The sequence below is a fragment of the Balaenoptera ricei genome, chromosome 3 (assembly GCF_028023285.1).
Source record: "Balaenoptera ricei isolate mBalRic1 chromosome 3, mBalRic1.hap2, whole genome shotgun sequence".
Lineage (NCBI taxonomy): Eukaryota > Metazoa > Chordata > Mammalia > Artiodactyla > Balaenopteridae > Balaenoptera > Balaenoptera ricei.
In genome coordinates this window covers 169928835-169938853 of record NC_082641.1, presented here as the reverse complement: position 1 = coordinate 169938853, position 10019 = coordinate 169928835, and the positions used below count along the sequence as shown (strand labels likewise).

The window sequence follows — 10019 nt, the reverse complement described above, 5'->3', positions numbered from 1 at the left end:
CTCGGACATGAGTCGGCCCCGCGCCCAGGCGCTCCTAGATGGCGCTCGCTGAGCGCCAGATGTGCAGGTTCTTCCCGGACGCCGACTCCCTCCTCTGAGCAGGGGCGGAGGGAGGAGGCGAAGGAGGCAGGAGGGGACGGGGACCGGGCCAGGCCCCGCCCACCTCGTCAGGCCCCGGCCGGAGAAGAAGGAGGCGAAGAGCCGAGCTGGCGTAACGAGACTTTACTGAAAACAGAACACCGGGCGAACCAAGGATTACAAACAGGAATGTGGACTCGTAGCAAAACGAAACAAAAAAACAAACACAAGAAAAAGGGCGGGAGGAGCGGGGCGTCGGAGGGATGGAAGGGAAGCGAGAGCGAGGAAAGGGAAGGAGGGAGTTTTTTTTTTCTTCTTCCCATTTCTTTAAAAAACCCACACAAGAAAACACACACACACACAACCAACGTTTGTTCCCGAGTAGAAACATAAATAGGGCAGAATCGAACACTCTGTTCTTCTCTCTTCCAAAGTCAAAAAAAAAAAAAAAAGTAAAAGAAGAGAAAACGCAGGGCTTGAGGCTGCGCCCCCTCGGAGCCTCCTTCGGCGGCGGTGTGTACAAAGGGGCGGCCAGGACGCGCGGGTTTGTGCAACACTGGGTGGCCGCGCGCCCGGGACAGAGGCAGCGCGAGGGCGGGGGAGGTGGGGGTCATGCGCTCGCCCCCCGGCAGCAGGGGGTCCAGCTTGTCGAGTCTGAGGCGCCCTCTCCGACTCCTGGCACCCTCAAGGGGGGGATCCCGGGGCCGCGCCCTCTGCGAGTCCGGGGCGCCCACGCCCCCCCCAACCACGCGAGCCCGCCTCTCTGGGAGGAGGCCGCGCATGCGCCCCGCACGCGAGCTCAGTACGCGGGCACCTGGTGCTGGGGCAGCAGCTGGCAGCCGCTGTTGACGTGGCTGAGGACCTTCTGCTTGAGCTGCGCCACCTGCTCGCGCAGCAGGCTCGCCGTGGACGCCAGCTCCGTGTTTTGACTCTTGAGCGTCTTCACTTTCTCCTCGAGGCGCGAGATGCGCTCCAGCTTGCGCTTGCGGCACTTGGAGGCAGCGATGCGGTTGCGCAGCCGCTTGCGCTCCGCCTTAATGCGCTCCTGCGTGTCCATGTCGATGGGCGACAGTGGCGGGCTCTCGCCGAAGTTCGGCACGTCGGGCACCGTCTGCGGCTCATCCTTGAGCGCGGCCAGGCGCGGAGGCCCCAGCGCGCCTGGGGGTGGCGGCGGCGGGAAGGGCACGGGCTCCGCGGCGAAGGCGACCGTCGCAGCACCCCCCGCACCCCCGGTACCGCCCGCGTAGCTGCTTAGGTTCGCGTAGACGGGCGCCTCGGGCGTGGCCGCTGCCGGGGCCAGCTCGCTGGGAGGCGCGGCGCCCGCAGCCATGCCAGAGGGTCCCCCGGCGGCGGCGGCGGCAGCGGAGGCCGCGCCCGCGCCCAGCTGGTTTTGCTTGTGTAAGTCCTCTAGGGCCTTGACGAAGCCCTCGGCGAACTCCTGCTCCTCGCTGGCCGCCACCTTGGGGTAGAGGAACTGCGTGCTTGTCGGCGTGGTGGTGACCAGCCCATTGGACTGGATGATAAGGCGCTCGAGCTCAGGCGAAGCGAGCTTGAGCAGCCCCAGGTCGGGCGAGGCAAGCAGACCGTCTTGGGGCGCCGCGCCAGGGGCGCCGTCGGTGCGCAGGGGGGTTGGGGGCGGCGCGGCCGCAGGCTTGAGCGCTGCCGCCACCTGCTCGCTCAAGCTCAGCGTCAGCGCGTCCTTCTTCATCATGCTGCCGGCCGCCGCCGTCGGGGGCGCCCCGGGAAACAGACGACCCGGGGACGCGAAGCTGCCGTCACTACCACTGCCGCCGCCGCCCAGGCCGCTCAGCGCCTCATCGCCGTAGAAGGGTGTTTCCATCCTCCGCCTCCCCCGCCGCGCTGGTCCGGGGGGGGAGGAGTGGCCGCGGCCGCCCGGGGGGCCCGCGCCCCCCCGTCCGCTCGGCCCTGCTCCCGCCGCGGCCGCTGCGCCCGGCCCTCCGCTGGCGGCGGCTCCTGAGCCGCGCGTCCCGCGCGCCCCCTTATAGCCTCGGCCGGGCGCGATGAGCTCACTGTCCCTGCTCGCCATTGGGCACGAGTGACGTCGCTCATTTGCATGGTGGGGCGGGGCCAAGTCACTGACGCCCCCCTCAACCCCCACCGACTGCCGTTGTCCGGGTGACGCGCGGTAAACGGCACAACAGCGCGTTGCCTTATGGGTTGACGTCATGGGGGCGAGCAGCGCGCCCGGCCCGGTCACTCCGCCCCAGGAGTGCTGTGTACGACCAATGCCCCCAGCGCCGCCTCCCGCCAAGGCACGTTCCGGGTGGCGTGATGGGCCCGGCCGCCCGGCGCCCGCCCGCCCCGCGGCCCGGCCCCGCCCCGCGTCCGCGCGTGGGGCCCCGGCCGGGCGGGGGCGGTGCCGACCTCCGGAGACCGGAGGGGGATGGGGCTCCGGATGGATAAATAACTCCCTGTCGCCTCCCGCTCCACTGTGCCGACTGTGCCTTCCTTAGCGCACCTCTGCCTAGGCTTTGTGCGGGCCTGAGGGAGCTGTGGGCCAGATCTGTCCCCATGTCACCCCCACCCCCGCCCCAGTCCCCGGTGGTGTGTTTGCCCCAGGAAGATGGGGGAGGGGAGAGGAGGTTTCAGCCAGAAGTTGCTGGAAATGCTTTGATCCTGCTACTCTTCACTGGGTGGGGTCTAAAGCGCGGGAGTCCGACTTCCTGACTCTACAGACGGGAAATTAAGGCTCTGCGAGGTGGAGTGACTTGCCCTCGGGGCCAGAGCTGTGACCGGGTCTGAGCTCTTATCCATCTGGTAGAACCCAGGCGTCCGTGCCCCTGGGCAGCCGCCTACGTTTTATCTCTGCGTCTGCCAGGGCCTCCTGTGGGTACCCCGGTGACTCCCGGACTGGGTTGTTAAGGCAGGAATTCCAGCTGGTAATTATTACCTGTTTATTACTATTATCATGACTGTCAGGTCAGGCTTAATGGGCCTCCATAAAGGCTGGCTGGCGATGGGATATGAGGGAGGTGGGAGGGATCCTTCCCCACACTCCCAAGAGCTCCTCGGGACATCTGGATCTGACCTACAGCCCCTGCACAGAACCCCTCCATGGCTCTCACCACACTCAGGATGGCGCCCAGTCCATAAGCAGTTGGTGGAGGCCCCATACGCTCCTTTGCTCCTTCGGGTGACCCCCTCTAACCTATCACCCTCAACCTCTCTGAGCTTTGTCTTCCCAACTCATTGCTGCCTCATCTCGATAGGTGCTATGCCCTCAGCCTGGTGATCCCTCCCCCCACCCCATGCTTACACTTGTCCTCAGAGAGGCCCCTCCCACTCACCTTGTTTCCGTTATATTCTCAGAACCATCTAGAATGATGGGATGGACCATAAGTCCCAGGAGGGCAGGGACCTTGTCTATCTTGAGCCTGATGGGTCCCCAGCTTCCTGCATGGGGCCTAGCATCCAATAGCCAGTGTTAAAGGAGAACACTGGCTGGTGGGGTTGCTGTGGCAGTTTCTGGCCTCAGTTTGTCTGACTGGCCTATGGACATGAGCACCTGTTCTTCTATTTCCCTTCCTCACCTGGCCTTGCCCCTAACTGGGCTGTGGAGCAAGAAGGCCATGAGGGAGGTTGTCATCACAAGCAAGAAGCCTGGCCTGGCTGGCAGACGGTTGGGGGTATGGGTATGTGTCTATGTCTGTTTGTGCCCACATGTGCCTGTGTGTGTTCATGCGTGGGTCAGTGTACCCAAATGTGTTCACACATGGGAGTGGGTGTCTGTGCCCGTGTGGATCCATGCATATGGATCTATGTACCTGTGTGTGTGTGTGTAGATGTATGTGTCTGTGTTTCCAGGAATGTGGGTCTCTGTGCCCTCCAGACCTGTCCTCTTGGGTATCAGCCTGGGCAAAGGGACCCCTAAATGGAGCGAATGCAGCCCCCAGCCTGTAACCAGCCCTGCCCTAGGACCCTTCTCTGGGCCTGTGCAGTGGGGCTAAACTGAAGGAGATGGGATCATGCTTCTCCCCAAGGCAGGAGGGTGAGTGGGTGGCCTAGGGAGGCTCCACCCTGACCTTGGGCCTTGACTTTGATAGGTAGGGATGGTCTGATAAGCTGTGGGTAGGGCCAGCTTGAGCTGAGAGGTCACCCAACAGACAGGCTTTGGGAAATGGAGGCACAGGAAGGCCAAGGCATGTTACCTCTCTGAGTGTGTTTACTGCTTAAGAAAATGGAGCAAATAATCCACCTACTTCATGGAGTATTGTGACTTTTATTGGAAGTATTTGAACAAATAGTAAGGGCTCAATAAATGTTCTCTATAATAATTGTTTTACTTTATTATCATTTGGCCAAACTTAACTGCAGTTCTTTGGAGTACCCTCAGCCTGGAGTGCCCTTCCTTAGCCTCCTGGCAAACTCCTACTCATCCTTCAAAACCCACCTCCAGTACTCCCTCCTCCAAGAAGTCTTCCTTAACCATGCCTCCAGCGACTCCCCTAAACCCTTCCATCTGACTAAGCCCTGTCCACTCTGTGTTTGATTCTCTCTGCCCCAGGAGGGTCCTTGGAGCTAGGTGGGGAAGACCTGTCTTGGCCTCTAAGTGTGGGGAGCTGCCCTTGGCAGCCTCTGCCATCCTTCTCTCCAATATCTACCCGCCTCAGGCTCCTCTGCTGTGCACTTGCTGTTCCCTGTGACCCAGTGCCCTTCCCCAACCTCTCATTCCTCCCTCTGGGACACTCCAGTCCTGCTCCTCCATTTGGACCAGCGCTGACCCCATAGAGCTGGGGGGCAGCTGTGTCCAGCTTTAGTACTCCCAGACAGGGGGCTTCTCAGGCAGGTCAAGGGGGGCCTGAAATCCATCAACAGTCCCATGCAGTGAACTAGGGAAAACTCCCATTCATTCATTCATTCCACATACAATGATTGAGCACCTACTGTGAGCCTAGTGATGGGGACTCACATGGGTGACACAAACACCAGCAACCTCTCAGACACACAGTGTGAAGGAGGAACCTGACAAGCACAGCTTCAAGGAAAATAAATGGTACCTCCTTCATGGAGGATGAAGGGGGTAGTGTTTTAGAGTTGGGTACTCTGGGAGGGTCACCCCAAGAGGTGATGTTGAATACAGGAGGAGCTGGAGCAAATCATGAGATAATTCATTTGAGGGCAGTGTCCCAGTGCGAACAGCAAGTGCAAAGGCCCAGGGGCAGAACCTGCTGGCCACATCGATGGAGGGTAGAGAGGCAAGTGGGGCTGGATTTACTGAGCCAAGGGGAGCCAGAGCGAGAGAAGGAAGGCAAGGGGGGCCGTGGAGGTACGTCCCCTGAAACCTAGGTGGTATTTGTCTCAAGGGCAGCAGAAGTGGCGGATAGGATTGAGGGACCAGAGGGTAACAGGGCTAGGTCGGGACTCTTCATTTTCGCCTTTACTCTCCCTGCAGCTTCTTAAGTCTTGGGACATTATCCCACTTCCCAGAGCAGCGTCCAGAGAGGGCACGCGACCTGCCCTGGGTCACACAGCCAAGGCCTCAGCCCCATTCCCACCCCAGCCTTCCAAATGGAGGCTGAACATAACGCCCCCTCGCCGGCGTTCAAACCTCCGCAGCTCTGCCCTCTCCCCAGCGCGAAGAGATTTGCTTTCTTGTTTAAAGCAACCTGCAATTCGATTTAATGTTTAGTCTTTATTTGAAGCTCCAGAGACCTAAAATCTACTTAATAAAACGGAAAGCCCCAAAGAAAAAGAGTTAAGCAGGAAACCCAAGGGAGTGAAGCGGAGGGGTCCTGGGGCAGAGGCTCTTGCCAAGGATGGTCCCGGGGTGCTCAGAGCACCGCGGAGCCGGATGGGGCTTCTGCGGACAGTCCCCCGGCGCTTAGGACCCAAGGTCTAGTGGGGGTGGAACTTGCGGAGACCGTCCCCGGGTGGCAGAACCCCGCGGGTGGGCCGGGGGAAGGGCGCCGGGCTCGGGCTGGGGGCGCTTCTGGCCCCGGCGCATTCCTGAGGATCGGGTTACTGGCGCAGGCAGCGGCCCCTCCCCTCCTGTCCCGCCTCCGCCCTCGCCTGGAGCAGGAACCGCCCTCCTCCCTCGTCCAGTGCAGGTGTTTGTCAGGCCGCTGGGAGAGGACTCAGCCCCTGCCCTCTGGCTCTTTCCAGTCTCACAAGACCATTTTACCGACGAGGAAGCTGATGCGCCGGCAGCCCCCTTCAGCACCAGATGGACACCGGGCAGAGCCTGCTTTATGACCGGTGGCCCTGTTGACTCTTTCCCGAGGTTGTGGTGTCCCGAGGCTCCCGCAGGCTCAGAAGAGTCACTAGATCCCATACTTGTTGATCGATTGAATGAGTCCATAAGGGCTATGGGACAAGAAAATAACTTCTTATGCTACCCTGAGCTCCACCCCCCAGGACAGGCAGGACTCCTGCACTCATCCAGTGCACATTTTTTTTTTTAAATTTTATTTATTTATTTATTTATTTTTGGCTGTGTTGAGTCTTCGTTTCTGTGCGAGGGCTTTCTCCAGTTGCGGCAAGCGGGGGCCACTCTTCATCGCGGTGCGCGGGCCTTTCACTGTCGCGGCCTCTCTTGTTGCGGGGCACAGGCTCCAGATGCACAGGCTCAGTAGTTGTGGCTCACGGGCCCAGCTGCTCTGCGGCATGTGGGATCCTCCCAGACCAGGGCTCGAACCCGTGTCCCCTGCATCGGCAGGCAGACTCTCAACCACTGCGCCACCAGGGAAGCCCCAGTGCACGTTTTATGTACACTTGCTGTATGCCCAGACCCAGGTTAGGCCTTTTCACAGGCCGACGTTGGGGAACCAGAAGATTTGGGGGTCAGAGGGTGGTGAGTTCGATTTCACAAGACCAGCTTCAGAAGCTTATTTGTTTTTGTTTTTTGCTTTTGGTCAAGTGCAAGCACCATCATTCATCCATTCTACCACCCTCTATTGAACACCTGCTGTATGCCCAGGCCTGTGTGCTGGGGGAGGGTTTGGGGCCATCCCTCATCACCTCTGAGCTGACCAGACTCTCACCCGGGATGGGAAACCACCACCATAACATAGAAGCCCGCTTTAGGTCAATGTCACAATTTTTTCCTTTAAGTCGACCCCTTTTCTGTTTCTACTTCAGTAAATACATTTCATTTCAAGAGGGAAGCTTCGAGTCACCACCAGGAATGGAAAACCATTTTCTCTTGCCATAAATAGAAAGAAACCGAAAAACGATGAAATGAGAGCAAAACTCAGGCATTCACTCCTCAGGGACACTCTGGGCCCGTCCTGGACCCCGAATGTCCCAGTATCCAGAAAGCATTAAAAGCAGGGAAGCCCCAAACCAACAAGAGTGGGGCATGTGTGTCCAGAGGGCAGGAGGGGCCACAGGGACCCACCCAGCATTCCTGTCCCCAAGGGGAGGACCCCAGCACGCAGTAGGAGCTCAATAATGTGCCCAGCCTTGGTGATGAGCACCTATGACGTGGGGTTTGCCTGCATCAGCCGGAATCTTCCCAAGGCCCTGAGACGTACCGACCTGTTTGGGGAGACAGGTGGAGGCTGCAGTGGCAGGCAGAGGCCTCTTGGGGGTGGGACCCCAGGGGCCTCTCTGAGGAGGCTTCAGGTTGGTTAAGTGGAAGCTCCCATTTCTGCCTCAAGACCCTGGGGCTGTCCCCACCCACAGTCCTCTGGGCCCCTGAGGTCGCTCCCAAGCTGCCTGGGATTGGGGAGGGTGTGTGTGTGAATCAATGGATACATTAATAAGTAATTAAATGAATAAGTGGATGAGTTAGTGAAGTAATGAGTAGATGCTTCCATGCTGCCAAGATGGGAAACCCACTCTCGACATTGTTCCTTTAAAACCCCACAGCAGCACCGCGAAGAGTGACACCTGTCCCCATTTTTCACATGAACAAACTGAGGCTCTGAGCAAAGCATGGGTCCAATCTTTGGAGGGAAGACTGGAATCCAGGTGAATCTCTACAGGCAGACAAGGCTCAGGGAGTTGGGCTGATGCAGAGAGAAGATGGGGCTGGACCTCAAGCCTGCGGGGGGCGGGGGGAAGGACCTTGTGGGCCGGCAGCTGGTCGGCAGCCCTACAGGATCAGGCTCCTGTAGGGGAGTAGATCGAATGGGGGTGAAGCAAGCGGCCGAGGGAGCAGGGAGGAGGCGGCGGGGGCCCCCAGGGTGGGGAGGAGCAGGCAGAGTCCGGGTCGCTTGGGAAGGGGCCCCCCAGGAAGGAGCAGATTGCGGGGGGGGACTGCATGCGAGGTATATATTAACGCCAGTCGTGCCCTTCCTGGGCGTGGGGGCAGGGAGACCCCCCCACTCTGAACCTGAGGCCGTTCCTCTGAACTCCCTCGCCCGTCGCCTCCCACCCTTCCCCCCTGCCCCCTCCGCCACCGCCTCTCCCCGGGAGGAAGTGGTGAGGATGCGGGGGAGGGCCCCCCATTCTCACTTCCCCTGGGGCAGGGCGGGGCCTGCAGGGTTCCCTCCCCCGTCGAGGGAATCGAGCCCCCGCCCCCTCAGGGGTGGGGCAGGGGAGCCGCACGAGCTGGGACTCGGCCAGGGTTACACGGCCCACCTCTGGGTGACTTACAAGTTCTCTAGGCTTCGACGGTTCTCATGTTAAAAATGGGGATAAGAAACTCGAACCTTGAAACAGCGAATTGCTGGGTGACAGGTCCCCGCCCCGGGCCTGAGGAGCCCCCAGCCCGGGGCGTGGAGACGCAGCCGGACAAGGACACGCCCAGCCCTGGAGGGGTCAGGGCCGGGCCGGAGGGAGGGATGTCGCAGTAAACAAGGACTTGCATTGGGGAGGGAGGCGCATTCCAGGCGCAGGCAAAGACCTGGATGCCGATCGGGGCCTCTCGCCTCGCCTGGCGGCTGGGCTGTCCAGGACCTGTCCCACGTCGGTCCGGGCAGCCTGGCCCCTCCTCTGGCGGGGGTAGGGGAGAGAAAGGTTACTGGGTTGGGGGGGGGGGTGTCTCGGCACGGCGGGTGGCAGCGCAAGAGTTAACCCCGCGCGGCGACCGGACTCTGTGGCGGCGAGGGGGGCGGGTGGCGTCAGCACCGACGTCAAGGCGAGGCGGAGCGGCGTAGACTCGGGTGCTCTGGCCGCCCGGCCCGCGCCCCTGTAGCGCGGGAGACCGTGGGTGTGGTGGTGGGTAGGGCCCGGCCCTCCAGTTTCCCCGACGTTGCGCAAATAGACTGGGAAACTGAGGCCCGAGGGGCGTGGCCTAGCTGGGAAAACCCTGGGCCTCTGGGCTCCAGGTTCCCCCGCCCCTCTGCCCCAGCCCACCTCTATCCCACCGGGTCACAGTCTCCCAAGCCGAGACCGCCCCCGGGGTCGCCTGGCTGGGACGAACTGGTGTTTTGGTTTTGTTCTCCAGCACGCAGACAAACGCAGATAAACGCTGGGCGGCCCCGAGCCGTGTCCTAGTTAGTCGCCACATCTACGTGGGCCTCAGTTTCCTCCACCGGACAATGGGAAGAGAGCTGACATTTACTGCGGGCGCCGGGCTCGGCCTTCGGGAGGGGGGGTAGGAGGGGATTCCCACCCCGAGGGGCGGGGAAGGGAACCGAGAGCCCTGAGGTACGAGCTGGGGACACTAGCCAGGCGGGATTCGAATCCCCGGCTGGCTCCCGGCACCCCCTCCTTACCTCCAGCCCCCTTTCGTCCCTCTCCCTCCGTTTCTTCTCCCCTCCACTTCTTCCCCGCCTCCTCTCCTCCCTCCCTCCCTTCCCGGCCCGGCCCCCCTCGCCCCACGCCCAGCTCGGCAGCCCCGCGGGGCCGCTAATTAAATGCAGGGCTGGGGGAAGGGGGACGGCACGCGGTTAACCCCTCCCTGCCGGGCCGTGAAGTGCTGTTGCAGCCGGGGAGGGAGGGACATGTCCGCTGCCAAACTCCCCTCCGCCCAGGACTTCAGGTCCTAGGACAAGCCCATTTGATGAATGGGTAGATAGAGGCTAAGGGGCCGG

The 10019-nt window shown here is 61.2% G+C and overlaps 1 protein-coding gene and 1 long non-coding RNA gene across 2 annotated transcripts; both read right to left on the bottom strand.

The window, feature by feature from the left end:
• Positions 1 to 207: 207 nt before the first annotated feature.
• On the bottom strand, positions 208 to 2035 carry JUND (JunD proto-oncogene, AP-1 transcription factor subunit). The gene has a single exon (XM_059918096.1). It carries the CDS (start codon positions 1916 to 1918, stop codon positions 878 to 880), a length of 1041 nt encoding a protein of 346 aa, XP_059774079.1. The 5' UTR covers positions 1919 to 2035; the 3' UTR covers positions 208 to 877.
• A 4445-nt stretch (positions 2036 to 6480) lies between these two features.
• On the bottom strand, positions 6481 to 9743 carry LOC132364001 (uncharacterized). The gene is made up of 3 exons (XR_009502681.1): positions 9702 to 9743; positions 8638 to 8976; positions 6481 to 6742 (listed from the first exon to the last, which is right to left on the bottom strand). It is a non-coding gene; the product is annotated as an uncharacterized LOC132364001 (long non-coding RNA).
• Between the last annotated feature and the right edge of the window lie 276 nt (positions 9744 to 10019).

What these genes read in the sequence shown, in the direction of transcription:
- JUND (XM_059918096.1), bottom strand. Translation starts at nt 1,918, where the DNA reads ATGGAAACACCCTTCTACGGCGATGAGGCGCTGAGCGGCCTGGGCGGC.